This window comes from Mus caroli, chromosome 18, assembly GCF_900094665.2.
Source record: "Mus caroli chromosome 18, CAROLI_EIJ_v1.1, whole genome shotgun sequence".
NCBI classification, from domain to species: Eukaryota; Metazoa; Chordata; class Mammalia; order Rodentia; family Muridae; genus Mus; species Mus caroli.
The window spans coordinates 62,817,117-62,834,378 of record NC_034587.1 but is presented as its reverse complement, the minus strand read 5'-3'; the positions used below and the strand labels follow the sequence as shown (position 1 = coordinate 62,834,378).

Here is a 17,262-nt window from a genome sequence, read left to right as displayed (position 1 = left end):
TGGAACTGCAATCCCTTTAGATGATTTCCTACGATGCTATCCAAATACACAGCCCAGCCCTAAAATTAGAAAGATTGATCCTCTTGTCACATGCTTCAGAGCAAAGGGACAGCAGGTGGATCTCACTGAACACTATGAGCAGGTTTTAATTATGATTTTGTATGCTACCTAATCGAACTTTCTAAGCATTGGCTTTTACAGTCAGGTTTTGCTACGATGTCATACAAGCATCGGAAGCATTGTGCCATATTTATAGGACTTAATCCAGGGGCTGATTACTATAAAGTACTTGATGAGTGGTGGTTGCTGCTGCCATGATCACAAACATCAATAGGTACCACAAAGGCGTTATTATTATAGAGACAGACATTCACAGCAGACACAACCCAGAGCTTCAGTGGACAGAGGCAGACTCAGAATAGAGAGACTTGAGCCAGGTCATCAATCAAGGAAAGCTGCCCAGGGTGTAGGTAGGAGAGGAGCACTACAAAATATTCCAACAAGGTATTGACATGGAAGACTGTCTGAAGAGCCAGGAGTTCATGTTGTTGTGCTGGGGCTGGGTCAGGGAGTAGGGTACATGAAATTGTTTTCTTTGCCATTGCTCTAGAAGCTGTATCTCTTTTAGAGCAGTGGTTCTCAACCCTCCTAATGCTACAACCCGTTAATACAGTTCAAGTTGTCGTGACCCCTAACCATGCCATTATTTTCATTAGTCATTTCATAACTGCAATTTTGCTACTGTTATGAAATTGCCATGCAGATACCTGATATTTGTATGGTCTTAGGTAACCCCTGTAAAAAGAGTTGTTCAACCCCCAGAGGAGTTGGGACCCACAGATTGAGAACCACTGCTCTAGGAGACTGGGAACCCAGACAAGCTAATTCTGTTGCGTTATCTCGTGGAGCAAAATGTCTCTATCATTTTGAATTCATTGACAAAGGATCAAAGAATGTGCTAAACCATAGATTGCCCATGGGGAGGCTGTTAGGCAATAGATCCACACGTGATTTCTCATGTCTTAGGTCTCTCTGAGCTGAGAAGCTCTGTCCTGGTTGATCGTGTGGGTGAGAACCAGGTGGGAGGAAAAATCACATGAGTCAGAAGAGTTCCAGCAAACCTCAGCTCTGCTCGGTCACCAGCTGTATCATTTACATGGCAGCTTGGCAAATAGCAAAGGAAATTAGGTTTAGGCCTGTCAACTTAAGATCCTAAATAAAGATTGTGTTCAACCGAATTAAAAACATATGGATACTATATGGTTGCCGTTTCTTTAAATGGTAGGCATTGAAGCTTCAAATGCCTTGGCCAAAATCTAACATTCCTCACCTTAAAGACAACAGCACCCATGACTGGTAACACCAAAACCAGCAAGCATATTTCCAGGGAAAGTAGGCCCCAATACTATTGTATGCAACTCTTTGTTCTATTGCTTTCCACCAGAATAGCATTTAATGTTTATTTTAATCTAAAGGAATAAAGTGATTACTTTTTTCCCTTACTAATGATATCATTTGTAGAGAGCTTTCTACTCTCAAGAATGAAAAGAAAGAACCAAGGCTGAAGGCACAGCTTGTTGTTCCAGCACTTGGGAGACAACGCAGGGGAGATCAAGAGGTTAAAGGTCAGGGGCTGGAGAGGTGGGTCAGCAATTAGAAGTGTGGATGACTTTTTCAGGGGACCAGAATTGTATTGCAAACAACCACATCAGACAGCTCATAACCAGCAGTCACTCCAGCTGCAGGGGATCTAATGTTCCTTTCTGGCCCTGGTGGGCACCTGAGTTCATATGCATATCTCCCATGCAGACACATGCACAGATACATGATTAGAAAACAAATGAAATTGAATCTTCTATTTTAAAAAGTTCCAGGCAAATCTGGGCTGTAGAGTGGGCTCCAAGATAGTCTAAAACAAAGAGAGACCATGATTCAAAAACTGGATGGAGAACTGATGAGGAGTACCAAGTACATAGACAGGACTTCAGATAAGACACAGAGCTAGTCAGTGGTATATGTGTATACACACACACACACACACACACACACACACACACACACACACGAGAGAGAGAGAGAGAGAGAGATTGTGATTAAGATGTATCCTGTAAGACTGACTCATGAGCATGTGGAGATGCAAGCCCAAATGTCAAGTGAGAGTCACCTGGTTCACATTATGATTCAAATCCTAGCAGCATCCCTCTTCAATAAGATTGGTCAGCCTTCCTTCCAACAGCTAAGCAAGGCTGACCCTTCTCCATAGAGTATAATCTGATTTATTCAAAGTTGACTAAGTTTATATGTTAAACCTCATCCTAAAAATACACAGAAAACTGAGCTGGACATGGAGGTCATGGGCAGAAGGATTGCCTCCAGGCACCTGGGCTACAAAGTGAATTCCTGAGCTACAGGGTAAGACCCTATCTCAAAAGCAAAACAGTCCACACAGAAACATCTTAGAATAAATATTTGACTGGGTATTTGGATATTTGATCTTCAAGTAACAAGGTCATGACATATGACACAATGATAACTGTGCAGAAAACAGCCTAAACATGTCCCCGAGGAGGCTACATAGCGATGCAAAAATTTCTCCCTGATATCCTAGAATATAAACAATATGGTGTTAAAATGAGTAGTACTTAAATGTTATAATGTGAAGCTAACCCATCGTATGAGCCACAATATGAAAGGGAATAAAGATAGCAGCACATAGATGCTGAAAGATGTTCATGAGAGAAGAAATGAATACCCAGGAAAACCATAAACCTAATTTTCATTATTGGCCCCATGGCCATACTTCTCTCTGCCTTTCATTCCTAGTGCTTTTAGCCTCATAAAGGTCTCACCTCACCAATCATGGTCCTCATCACATGGTCAGGTGCTCCCAATCCTCATTCCTAGAGCATCTAAAATATTGCTCTTACCTGAATCCACATAGTTTTCTGTTGACTTTAGTCTATGGCCATAGCATTAATAACAGTATGAGATACAAAGGGCCCCTATAGTCCACACACATTTGCTTAGCTTATGCAGAATAGCAGAGCATTTTCCACTTTGTGTTTAGAATCAGTTGTCTGTGGCTACAGTAACTTCTTTCTATGGCTGGGACACAGGTATGAGGAAGCCAGTGCCCCAGCAGGAAATCAGTGGAATCTCTCGAATTTTTCCTAAAAGGAGCGCGCTCTATCTAGAGCTGAGGTAGCTAGGCTGGCAGACCATGAAGCCATGTGATCAACAGCTCTAAGAGAGAACACTCAAGTTGGGTAGACCGGCGAGTACTCAGTACACATGGTAGACTGTGATAGCACAACGGCTCTCTTTCTGTGTGTTCCTAGGATGAGATTAACCTTTGAGTCAGTCAAATTCAAATAAAGTAGATTATATTCTTGATGCAGATCAGCTTCCTACAATTTAGGAAGGCTTAATCTCCTTTAATGAAGGGAGAACGCTACCAGCTCATGGAGAACTGCATACCAGACACTGACTTACCATACATACATCCTCTTGAGGGATTTTTTTTTTAACTAGAGCTAATATTTGGGTACTGTGGCTCCACTGAGTTGACTTCCAAATTAACCGTCCCACAGATAGTAAAAAAAGAGACTAGAATTTCTAAGCAAACCTGCTGATGATGGAAAATGAAAATAATACGCTGCCTCCCACTGTCCAGGATGATGAGATTCAGTATACCTACAGGTAGGTTAATCTGGCCACCTTACTTTGGAAATAAAGTTTTATTGAAACCAGATCTAGTTAGTTATCCTCTTTAAGCACTGCCTGTGGCCTCTTTACATGGTAACAGGAAGGCTGAGTGGCTGCAATATAAGACTGCAAACCCAAGGTCTGCCCTTTCCCAGAAAATGCTTGCTGACTCCTAGTGTACATGAGATATCAGAATGGTTGGACAGATTCATTCCAGCTAAGCAGTTAGGAATTGAGCATCAGCTGGAGAGGGAATCACACTGTTTATTCCAGGGGACATCATCCCTGACAGGTGGCCAAACAGTAGTAAGAACTGAAAGCAAGAAGCCAGAAAAATAGGCTTACTCTCCTAGTCAGACACTGTCCCTCGAGTGGCACTTAATCTCACTATGAGATCACTGTGATGCGAAGATGCGTAGTATTCTTATCAGTATTTTATAAGAGAGGAAATGGGAACTTCAAGACCTCAAAATCAAGCTGGGGAAAGTGACTCAGTGCTTGAAATCCCAGCACTGGAGAGGCTGGAATGGAAAAAAGACCTCAAGCTAAGGCTAGTCTAGGCTGCATAACAAGACCCTACCTTAAAACAACAAAAGCACTCTGTGAGTGTTCAAGTTAGGCAGGTGAGGGAAGGTCACAGGACATCTGAGTGAAAGAGAAGAGCATGATGGGTATTGATGAGACAGACAAGGCTATGATGAGGGTCAAGAAAGACTTGGCACTGGCAGTGTCACTTGGAAGCTGTTTAGAATGTCAACTGTATGGCACTGAGGTAAGTCAGAAGGAGCTGGCAGGACTTACTTGGAGGCAAAAGCTTGTGTGATGGTAAGAGCTGTGACTGTGACACGGGACAAAGAAAAGATGTGATGATGTGTAAGCCATGGTGGTGCACACCTTTAATCCCAGGACTCAGGAGGCAGAGGCAGGCAGATCTGTTCAAGTTTGAGGCCAGCCTGATCTACAAAGTGAGTTCTACAAAGCCTGATCTACAAAGTGACATTCAGGGCTACACAGAGAAACCTCATCTTGAAAAAAAAAAAAAAAAACAAAACAAAACCAGCCAAACAAACACACTCATAAATGACTCTAGAGGTTTGGAAGTCTTGAGGGCTAGAATGCCAGACCCCAAATATGAGACTGAACCATGGCTTAATCCTGATGAGTGCAGACTGAGCATCCCTCATCTGAAATGCTCAGGGCCAGACATAAACTTCATATGTCAGAGTTCTTGGACTGGGAAGTATCGGCCTAGATCTTGCTTTCCGAGCATCCCTAAGCTGAAAATCTGAAAGGCTCCAAAATCCAAAAACATCATGCCACTCAGAATCAAGTTTTCAAATTAGGCATCCTCTACATACATAAGAAGCCCGAATGAGCCGAGCAAGGGTTGACCTACACAGAGCTCAGCCTTTGGGAGGATGGCCTGGCAGTGTTACTTACACACAGTGGATTTATCGGTGAAGATTCTTGGTTAAGAAGCTGTTTGCACCAGAGACTCTGGCTCTGAATTAGAATAATGCCAAGAGAAACAGAACTGAGATGATAGAAAGTAGATAAAAATTTAAAGATAGAAGCTGCGTGACTGAAAGTGGGTGGGCTCTGGAAAACAAGCATCAAAAATAAAGGACTGAGTAAATTCATTACCGCTGTTCCCCTCGGAAACCTACAAAGCGGAAGGGACATCAATCCACAAGATCAGAAAGAACAGAAGAGCAGATATCGGCACAAAATGTTGGAAGCCAGAGAACAGACCTGGGGTGGGAAAAAGCTTAGCAAGATGAGGAGAAGGAAGCCTTAACCAGCACCAGGAAAAGCTAAGGACATCTGACTTCATACCAAAACATAGTCAAGGCTACTACCAAAGCTCTGAGAACAAACCTGTGACCAGCACTCCATGGCCACCATATCAGTTCTGTCTCCTAGTCCCAGCCCTGCTTGAGTTTCTATCCTGACTTCTCTCAGTGATGGACAGTGACATGAAACTATAAGATGAAATAAACGCTTTCCTAACAAGAACAACAAAGTAACCAAAACAGAAGGGGCTGGGGTGGAAGGGAGGAGTAACTCAGTTGATAAAGTACTTAGGATACAAGCATGAGAACCTATGTCCAAGTTCCCAGTGCTCACATTAAAATGCCAGGTGATGTGTCTGTAACTCCAGAATTTTCAGGGACAGAGCTAAGGGGAATCCTGGGACTCACTGGTCAGCAAGTCTTCCAGATTTCAGGAGCATCCAGTTTCAGTGAGAGACCCACTTTCAATAATTAAGGGAGAACATGCCCAAGAAATATACCCAACATTGACCACTGACCCCCACACACATGTCCATACAAACACAGAAAGAAAGAGAAAGAAAGAAAGAAAGAAAGAAAGAAAGAAAGAAAGAAAGAAAGAAAGAAAGAAAGAAAGAGAAAAGAAAAGAAAAGAATTAGCTAGAAGTTAAAGAGGTTGCCCTCCCAGATCTTGTTCTATCAGACAGATAGGACACTGACCCTGACATGACTAGGCAAGGAGAGCCCAAGATGGTTCTGAGAAGGTGAAGCAAGGCTTCAAAAACAGATGACAGTAAGAGTCTAATACTTAAAACAGGGGCATTCAGCTCATGTCCCCGCATTGCCTGTTCAAACACCCAGCCTGTATCTCTGTTCATTTGAGATCTAGTGACTTATTCTCAGGCAAATATTTAGAAGTATTACATGGTGTTACATGACATCAAGAGTCGCCGTGACTAAAGACATTATCTCTGGATGGATCCTAGACCTCTGGGGTACTAGACAGTCAGGACTGTTGCTCTGAACTCCGAGAACATGACCCCATGGGATCTTGAACCCATACTTTGGGGGGGGGGTGGCCGGTGTTGGTGACTACCAAAATAAAAATGTCCATAGACCCAAGATAAAACAGCCCACAGAAAAGAAGGCGAGGCAGGCTTGAAACCAATAGCAACCCCCAAAACACAGGGTTATCTTAGGTTTATCTTAATTCTGGGAAACCCAAAACCACAGGGCTATCTAGGGTTATCTTAATCCTGGGGAAGTAAAACAGGGTCCCCAACAGACAAATGGTCAGCGTTCATGCCTAAGCTCAGCAGAGAACAGCTTTCAGCTTGTCAGTGTTTTACAAACACTAACATCTCATTCAACTAAAAAAAATCCAAAGAAATCACCAACAATATGGAGAGACTGAGAAGTGTGTAGTCCAAGGGGTGTGGGGAGAAGATAAAGAAGATTGCAGATGCAGAGGTGACTGTGAGAAGTACAACTCACAGGAAGGGGCAGAAGTGACACCCGGGGAAGCAGGAATAGAAGGGGACACTGGCACAATTGCTTCTCACAATAAGCCTTGTTGGATACCGCAAGTCCTTTAGGCCATCTTGTCTTTTGCTACCCAATGATGGTAACCACTGGTTGGAAAAAGGGTGGCTCACCAGCCATCCTGAGACCTTGCTCTCAAGCTAAAGGAACCTAGAATTTCATTGAGAAAATTCTATATAACCAAACAGTTTGCAAGAGTGGGTATCATCTATGCAGGCAGAACAGACCTGGACTCTCACCTGTGGGAAGGAGTCCTCAGAAAGGGCAGCTTCGGGTCATCGTGAGACTAACATGTCACACTAACCCTGCCTGTATCAGGAGATGACAAGCCCACCTGTTTGGCTTCATATTTACCAGAGCAGAGCAGAGCAGAGCCGAGCCAGGCTCTCTCTGTATCCATGGAGACTGCATCTGTCAGCGTGTGAGGAGAGCAGCAGTGATTAATTAGATGTTGAGTCTTGGCGCAAATGCTGAGCCTGAGCTACTGACGTAGAGCCAAAGGCCCTTCAAGAGCTGCATTAAACACCCGTCCATCAGTTCCCAGAGGAGCATATACCCTAATGCCTTGGGTAATAGAGAACCCACTCTAATTTACACGGGTGTCAGGCTGATAAGACATTCGTAGCCATTCAAACGTGTCCAAGTTCTCTTCTCGGAGTGCGGAACCAACCCTCCTGAGAGTACCCTTGTAACATTTGCTCATGCAAGCACAGGCTCTGAGAAGTCTCCACAACTCCAAAATATCCCTGCTACTTCTCAGAGCCTTCCTGACCCCAAGCCCTTCCTCTCACAGAATAACACTCAACTGTCACCAGCTCTGGCCTGCCTTTACATTCTGCTAGAAGGCGTACACTCTCTGTAACATTTGTAGGAGAAGACAAAAGAGGCCTTGTGGATGCTGAGGCACAAGGATGCTGCAGCACGTGGATGCTGAGGCACCCGGAGGCTGTGCACAGGGATGCTGCGGCACCTGGCCGCAAGCTAGATAAGGATGAAAATGGGAGTATGGGAAGGTGACTTAGGGAAGAAAATTCTAGGGATGTTCACTGTTAGTCATGGAGAGGCCGTGCATTAATCATCTATTATAGGCTCTCAGTACTGTTGACAGCATTAATAGCCCTCTAAAAGTAGCCAGTCACGCTTCACATTTAACCCGTACCAAAGAGCAGCTCTCAGAGTCTGTACCAGGCTATGGCTGGGTCACACGCCTCACGCTGAGATTGATGTGAGTCCACTCTTCTCTTCCAGATTATGACATTTGTGCCCAAGCTCCCTGTGAACAGCAGTGCACGGATAATTTCGGCCGTGTGCTGTGCACGTGCTACCCGGGATACCGATATGACCGCGAGAGACACCAAAAGCGGGAGAAGCCGTACTGTCTGGGTGCGTAGGAAATGCATTTCCGGCTCCCAGGGACAAGCTGAGTTCCGGTACCACTGCTTTTGTTGTCTTTGCTACAGCAGCAGCAGCAGCAGCAGCAGGACCAGTTCAGAGAAGCAGCTCTAGTGTGTGATTCCTCCCCTGAAGTCCTTGTACTTGCGGGATGGAGTGTAGTTTGGTTTAAGCCTGTGGATCACCCAATGGCTTTCTTTTATTATGTTTATCAAAACAAGTTATGTACAAGGATGTCATTGGGAGCTAGATTGAGGGGACAGAGGAGCGATAAGAGCAGGAGAAGAGGGACAACGTTGTACATAAACTAGAATGGTGTGAGACAGAAAATGAACGATCAGAAGCCAAGAATCAATCCAACACTCAGGAGATCAAGGCCAGCCTAGTCTACTACTCTACATATTGAGAGTTTACCAAGTTTACATAGAGAGACCTTGATAAAAAAAATAAAGTCAGAAATGTAAAATCACAGAACAAACCCAGAACAAAAGGATGCATAGTCCCAGGGACATTTCCATGTAGGCTTCAGCTGGGACCTCCAGCCTCTAGGTGGCAGTGTGTACTGCCAGGGGAAACACCCACATTGCCACCGTTCTCCTTGACACCCTCAGCTCCTGTCAGAACAAGGTCTTTGGCAGCCTGCCCAGGGAGCAGTTAGGAAGCTGTCCACTGCCTGAAGCTCAGGGCCAGGCTCTGCCTCCCATGGGTGTGGAGTCTGAGGTTGGGTCTCTGTTCCCACCCACAACAGCCAGGTGTCTTCATCCAGTGGTCAGGAAGTGGAAGGCAGCCTTCCTCTTTTTTTTTTTTTTTTTTTTTTTTTTTTTACTGTGATGAGAAACATTTTTGTTTCCACCCCGTGCCACAGGGAACTGAGGGACAAAGTCCACGCTGACTCAATTGTGGTCCCTTGTTTGATGATCTCATGGCTCATTTCCACAGATCACCAGGGGTCAGCTTGGGTCAGTATGGAGCAGGGGCTGCCTGGAGAAACCTCTCTCCATGAAGTCCAACTGACTATTTACTTTCGTTAGAAGTAGCTGTTTCCAGTTACTGTCATGCCTCTTAGCTGGGAAGAGATGGTTCCTAAGTGACCTTTGGGTCGCCATCATGCTGTTTGAAACTTCCCATTACAAAGGGGGATCTAAAGCCTCAGCTCGCACTGAGCTTCCTGTATGAAGTCAGCTATGTTGCTGGTCACCTTCCACAGAGCCCTGGGGAGTGCTTAGGGCTGGTCGCACTGTCACGCTCTACAGGCACAGGAATCTCTGAGGCACCAAGCCACATGACAGACCTAGATAGCCTCTAGGTCTATAATGACAGGGCCCAAAGTAAAGTTTTCATGTATGGCTTACATTCCCAGAACTAACTGGACTTTATCTACTCTTCTCTGGTCCAGATCTAGAAGTTTCTCTTGTTCATACCAATATAGAGGGACCAGGGTCATGTTGGATGCTGTGTTGAAATTATTCTATGCATTTGGTTCAAACCAGATATCGATGAATGTGCCACCAGCAATGCCACTCTCTGTGCACATATCTGCATCAACACCATGGGCAGCTACCACTGTGAGTGTCGGGAGGGCTACATCCTTGAGGACGATGGGAGGACCTGCACAAGGGGAGACAAATACCCCAATGACACTGGTAAGCAGGATAAGCATAATACCTCTAACTGTGTGCATGCTTCTATTAGATATTATATAGAATGTCAGTTTAGGAAATATATGTGTGAGTGTGTGTGTGTGTGTGTGTGTGTGTGTGTATGTGTGTGTGTATATATATATATATATACACACACATACATATATATGTATATACATACATATATACATATATAATATGTCATATATTTCTATAAATTTATATCCTATAAATTTACCTTATATTTAGAATACATATTATATATTTATATGTATAATGATATTTCATATATCTTATGATATGTGTATATTATAGACATATAATATATACATATCATTATATAAAATAAAATTAGGTATAATCTATAATTCATATTATAATTATACTATATATAGTGTTATTTTTAATGTTGTAAATGTATTATTTATCCAATTTTATGCATTTACATGTAGTATATATTATACATAACATGTAAATTATAAGTACTTGGGAGCCCAGCACTCCTTTGGGGACTCTATGCAGGATGGGGCACTTACAAGTGGGACCTAGGTGCAAACCAAAGACCAAACTCATTCTATAGAGAGATGATGGGAGCAGGGCCCATGTCAGCTGCTGCAAGCTGGCACATGCTGGAGGAAGGTGGCATGCCTCTGGAGAAATCAGTAGCACTTGGCTGTGTGTTTCCAAGAATCTAGAATGAACAGGAAAGGAGCCAGATGTACCATGTTCTCTCAAAGAAAATGTGCTGAAATATGTATTTGTATAATTTCCACATATGGCCACAGTCTATTTTAGCACAAGTCAAAATGCAGTCTCTGTCATGTGCCCATCTGTGAACTAGTTGTTTGATTCATGATCAGATAAAAACAGAAGATGAGAGAGCATGTAAATTTTTACACCAAGTTGAGAGAGGACATTTGTTTAAATTCCAAACTTTATTCTTGCATTTCACATATGATCTGTCAAATAACTCATTTTGTATCAGTCCACAGTTAGCTACAAAATTTCTACCAGCTGGGGCTTCTGCATGGCGCTCTGAGACTGCTGGACATCAATACAGCAGCCAGATTCAGCCAAGATGGCTGGTCACTGGAGCCTAGGGTCAGCCTATATATGTGTTACTTCTCTGAGTCCAAAGGAGGGGGTGGGGAGAATAATGCAAAAGCAGAAGAAAGAGGAAGGGGAGAAAGAAAATAATTCCCAGATTGGTGGGCAAGTGCTTATAAGTGCTTTGCTTCCCTTGCAAAGTAGCTCTAATACCTCTGCCAGGTGCCAAGCTAGTCATTACATTTTAGAATTTTAGCCTTTGGAGACAAATGCCAATCACCCTCCAGCTGGATTGAACTTTGGGGCAAAATCATCTTTGCTACCAGTGTTGGTGCAGAGAAGTCCTTAGCCATTTAGAGGGTTAGAAGTTGAGGTCTGTGCCATTATGAACGTGCATGCTTGCATACATGCGTGCATGCACACGCGCGCGCGCGCGCGCACACACACACACACACACACATACACACACACACACACAGAGTCAAGGGAGGTTAGAGAGCCTGAGCCATCCCTGGGAAGGGAGGAGGCTCCTGGGGCAAATCACATGCACAAAGATGTGCAGGGAGATGAGAAAACCAGAAACATCTGGACAATCACAAGATGGAGCCTCAGCTTCAAAAAAGGCCAGGAGGCAGCAGACAGCTGGAGACCAGCTGCCTCACAAGGAACAACTACAAAGGCAGATTCTGAAGGGCATCTCAGTTGAGTCATGGAGAAGCCACCATGTGCAAAATGTAAATGCAAAATAACTCTTCGGAGCCAGTTCAGAACAGGGCATTTAGGGATCCTGCGCATGAGCTAGAGGGACTACGCAAGGGACCTTCGCAACTCTGAATCATGTGGAGCCCACAAACTAAGTGGACACCACAGATCAAGGGACAGCAATCTTCGAGGAACAACGCTTAATTGAGAAAATAACTTAGAGACCATTTTTTATTCAAAATTAAAAATCACTGCTCTTTTGCCCCATGTGCAAAGAGGATGAGAGAGAGCCAGGGTGGAGTGGCCTATCTCGGGGAGGTGTGGTGTACCTCAGGGAGGTGTGGCTTATCTCAGGGAGATGTGACATATCTGGGGGAGGTGTGGCATATCTCTTAGGTTGTATCCTTTATTGAAATGAAGATGTTCATTGACAGTGGGGGCCTCCTTTTAGCCACCAATTCATGAATATGTAGGACTGGGGGAAACAGTCCTACAGGCAGTCATTTATATTTTATACTGTTAGCTTTCCAGCTGCCTGTACACAGTTGGCTGTGGGTAGCCTGAGTGGGGTAGTGAGGAGCCCAAAGCAGAGCAAAACCATCAGAACAGCTAACACGTGTTTCTGAGTGGCAGGCCAGAAATCCGTGCAGGTTAGGGTTCAGATACCCATAGCACAGAGCTGGCCCTTCCCACAAGAAGTGCCTGGGCAGAATGGTCTCCAAGGACAGAGACAGCAAGAGCAAGAAGAAGAAAGACCAGCTGGAAGTCCTAGAGGCCTCTATAAGATTTGATGTTCTAAGTTCATTAATTCTCTGGCCTCCAGAAATTTCCCTCTCTTGCAGGAAGTCCTAGCTTCTCCATGCACATTTCTCCTTGTTCCTCAGGGCATGAACCACTGTGGTCCATCAGTTCACTAACAGCATCTGCTTTAGTGAGAAGCACTAACCTGTGCCCCATCTTTAGAAAGATGGCTTAGCAAAGGTGAGAGGAGGAGAGGCTGAGAGGTCGCATTGCTCCTTTTGTTGTTGTTTTGCTTTTCTTCTTTTCGTTTTTTGAGAATGTCATACAGTTTCATATGTTCTGCACCTTGGCCAGTTGTGGTTCTTGATCATCATCTCCTGCAAACAGAAGGTTCTCTGGTAAGAGCTGAGATGCCCTAATCTATAGGCCTCATGATAAGTCATTAGGAGATGGACCAACCTTATGTAATTGAATAATAGTAGGAAATTCTCTCCTAGCTATACTATAAGTTCTTGGCTTGATAATGGTGGCATAGCTTTCCTCTTGTGGAGCAGGCCTCAAGTCCCATCAGAAAATGGTTGTCTCACTCTCTGGCCCACTCAGAGGCTCACACTTAGTAAGCTTTGATGTTTAGCCCAAGACAACTTGTCTAGGGATAGTACTGCCCACAGTGGGCTAGGCCCTCCTGCATCAGCTAATAATCTGTACTATCCCCGACAAACAAACCAACAAACCAACGGGATCTGGGCAATTCTACCATTGAGGCTTTTGTCTCAGATGCGTCTAGGCTGTGTCAAGCTGCCTGACAGTTAAAGCTAGCTGGGACCCTTGAATTTCACGTAATTACTTAAGCAGACTTATAAACATCTAACAGGACTGGAAAGATGGCCCCGTGGGTGACGTGCATGCTATAAGAGCCTTAGGACCTGAGTTTAGAAAAGGCAGGTGTAGCAGCATACATCTCTAACTTCAGAGCTAAGGGGGCTGGAGACCAGCAGGTCCTGGGACTTGTCAAACCAAACAGTCGAAACAAAAGAGCAAGCTCAAGCTCGAAGTTCATTAGAGACCTTGTCTCAAAAAATGAGGTGGAGGGGCTGGAGAGTTAGGTTAGGACTAAGAGCTGGGCTTGGGTCCCAGAATCACATCAGGACTCTTAGAATGACCTGTAATTCTAATCCTGGGTATGGTACTCTCTTCTGTCCACCTAAGGTGCCTGCATGTACAGGGTACACATACATATACTTCATCACACACTCATACACACACACACACACGTAAATGTTTGAGCTCTTTTAAATAAAACAAGCTGGAGAACACTACAGGAAGACACCAGATATACACAGGTACACCCCCATCACATATCCACACATACATGCAAAATAATTATTTGTAAAAGGGATATTAATATTTTTAGTTTATGTTTATTGTATGTGTGGGGTGTTTTCCCTGCATGTATGTTTGTGCACCACATGTGTGCAATGTCCAAGGAGACCAAGAAAGGGTGCTAGATCCCCTGGGACTGGAGTTACAGATGGTAATGAGCTGCCATGTACTGTAACAAAATCTGGTCCGACTGGAATAATGAGCAGAGCTCTTAGCCAATGAGCCATCTCTCCAGCCCCCCCCCCAATATTGTTTTTTTTATATTATAGGTGATGGTGTTCTGAAAAACACAGATGGGAAACGATCTATGTCACAAACCTGAGCTCTAGGCTAAACTTGATAAGACATCTGAACATTCTCAGACAAAGGTGTTGACAACAGATACCGTGGCTGAAGTGCAAGGGCCTGGCATAGAACAGGTGGAAACAGGGCAGACCTCTTTCATTACATCATGTTCTGAGACACTTGGTTCCTCTGACGGTGTCACAAATGGGAAATGTCCTTGTCTTTTGCTCCTACAAACCATCTGGTGACTCTGCCACCAGGCCTTACTGAGACAATTAGCTTAAAGAACCTGAGATGAGTTGTAGATTTTCTTCTGATTCTATCTGCCTCTTCCTCCACCACCCCTGTCCATATACAGCAACTCTGTGTGTTTTGAATTAGATAAAATAAACTAGTAAGACGTCAGTGCCGGGTCTTTCATACTCCTCAGACAGTGCGATCCTTACAAAATTACTTGATAGCATTCACTCTCAATTTTCAATTTACTGTCTCCACTGAACTTGGCACCTATGTGCAATGGAATTTGATTTGGTTTTATATTTTTACAAAGAAGCATCATTATACCTGTGTTCAGGGTGACTTGGTAGAAATCTAGAAGAATCGTTCATACAGATAGGTTTGAGACAGGACATGCACCCAGAAGGTCCCTGTCCTAACTCAACTGCTTGCCCACTGAGCCACCATTGCCTCGAGACACTTTGTCCCCTGCCTGTGAGGACTCTGGGACAGAGAGAACGAGGGAAGGACAGAGCCCTGAAATCACCTGTCTGACAGCTGGGATACCACAGGAAGTTTCTTGCCTGGAAAGTTAGAGCGGGTGACCAGGGTTGGATCAGAGCTCCCTGACTGTGTGACCGTGCTCTGGACCTGTTTTCCTCGGTGTCTGCGGACATTATTAATCTCCAGCTCCTGGACCCCTTTATACTTGGAAAACGTTTCCAAATTTGCTGGGGTCCGCATAACAATGCAAGTCCTGCCTGCCATTTTTATTTCCTTGTCCTCTTTCTGTGCAAGCTCTCAGACTTGAAAGTATGCCCAACTCTAACACCTTCTGTGGAGGGGCCATTTCTTACTGTATCTCAAGGGTGAGTGATTTCACATTTGAACGAGCAACTCAAAAATAAGGCATGCTCACAGCAAACAGAGCCCTCCAGACATGAGGCAGCTAAGCATTTCCATCTGCTTTGAGCAAATTAGTCAGCCCAGTATTTCATCGCTCTTTTTTTTTAAATGAAGATAATGATTATTGAGTATAAACATATGACCAAAAATCACTTCTCCCTGACTGGTATATGTTTTGAGTTTGAGGGACGATCTTTAGGGAGAGATATTTCTTAAGCTTTTCATTGTTCAATGTCTACAACGTTAGAGTCGGACAAATTGCAAATGGAAGTCCAGGGCCAGTGAGCTGCCGGTCATAGCTGCTTGATAGCATGGGATTGATTCCACAGCCCATGTAAAGGTGGAAGGGGAGAAACAACCGCACAAAGTTTCCTCTGACCTCCACACACAAACCTTGGCACGTGAGTACATTCACATGCATGCACATGCAAAGACAGTATAGTAAATTTTAAAACTGAAATAATAATAGTCATTAATAATAACAATAACAATAATGATAATGTGGAAGGCTGGCATAGAAGGGGCATGGCCCCAGGACAACCTCCACCGATTTGAAAGATTGTATCCTCGATGCGTGATACAAGCCATCTGACATGTCATAGCAGTGTTTGGCCACTTTGATTTTTATCTTTGAAAACCCAGAGCTGGAGCCAGTCGAGACACAGGGGAGTCTGTGTAGCACCATGGGGAGACAACGGAGGAAATGTTGGCTCCTTCATGATTAGCTTACTAGTCTTTATTTTCCAACTGGTGTTTATTTTCTGATAAAGTTACCGTGACCCCCACGTGTCAATCGCTCCAGTTCAAAGTCTCAGAACACCACCAGGTGTTTCAAATAACTTTCAAGCTCTGATGATGCACAGATTAGCAAGTTCTTAACATGGGCAATGCTAAAACATGCTGACACTGTCCCCTACTGCCACCCCCAGGTGGATGGGTGCAAAGAGATCCCAAAGAAGCTTTCAAAGACCCCCTCAGTGGTTGTGATGTATCAGGACTGAGTTCACGAAACAGCACAGTCAAGTGATTAAACTAAAAGGCTTTGTTCACTTGTGGCACTTCCCACAGGAAGCACATTCTTGGGTTTTCCTTCAGTTTATTTGATAATGTTACCATAGTATCTACGCCGTTACATTTCTAACGCTCTGAATGTTTAACCCGACTCTCATAAGAATTAGAGCTCCCTGCCCCCGTGTGGCTACTAAGTAGCACGACATCTTTAAAATCTTTATATGCCCCAATATAGGGGAATGCCAGGGCCAAAAGAATGGGAATGGGTGGGTAGGGAAGTGGGGGGCGCTATGGGGGACTTTTGGGATAACATTGGAAATGTAATTGAGGAAAATATGTAATAAAAATATTAAAAATTAAAAAAAAATAAAAAATAAAAAATAAAAAAAATAAAAAAAAATAAAATCTGGGAAGTCAGCAAAATTGAGGTCAAGGCATGTTTAAGATATGCAGTAAGTTTAATAGAGTGGCTTCCTTGGATCTGCTTGACCACATCTGGATATTCTTAGCAGAAACTCCAATAACATCCTCCCTTTGTGCCTACTCTTCATCCCAAAGGGCTAGTGCTATGTGGTCTGCACACAGCACTTACCTGTAAAAGAAGAGTGTATGAAAGAGGAACAAGTGAGCTGAGTATAAAATCATGCACTCATGTCTCTCTGCTCTCAACTGGGTATGACTAGTCACTTCCATTTCCTGCCACTTTGATTACCCCACAGTGACAGGCTATGACCTGGCATTGGGAGCAAAAATAAGCCCTTTGTCCCCTATGTTGCTGATTGGCAGTGGAAGAGTGACTCAGAAAGATAGATGTCTCCATGCAGATGATTGTGTTGTGTCTGTCTGTCATAGTGAAGAGGTGAATCCTAAGCCAGCTTCAGATACACTCAGAGTAGAGAATGGCGAACACCCATAGGAAC

At 44.0% G+C, this 17,262-nt stretch overlaps 1 protein-coding gene across 1 annotated transcript in view; it reads left to right on the top strand.

Moving 5' to 3' along the window:
• Ccbe1 (collagen and calcium binding EGF domains 1) overlaps nt 1–17,262 on the top strand; it is a 233,194-nt gene that overhangs the window by 200,694 nt on the left and 15,238 nt on the right. Inside the window, exons 4-5 of the mRNA XM_021151000.2 lie at nt 8,268–8,402; nt 9,902–10,054. Of these exons, the coding sequence (XP_021006659.1) occupies nt 8,268–8,402; nt 9,902–10,054 (288 nt within the window). The remainder of the gene's footprint in view (nt 1–8,267; nt 8,403–9,901; nt 10,055–17,262) is intronic.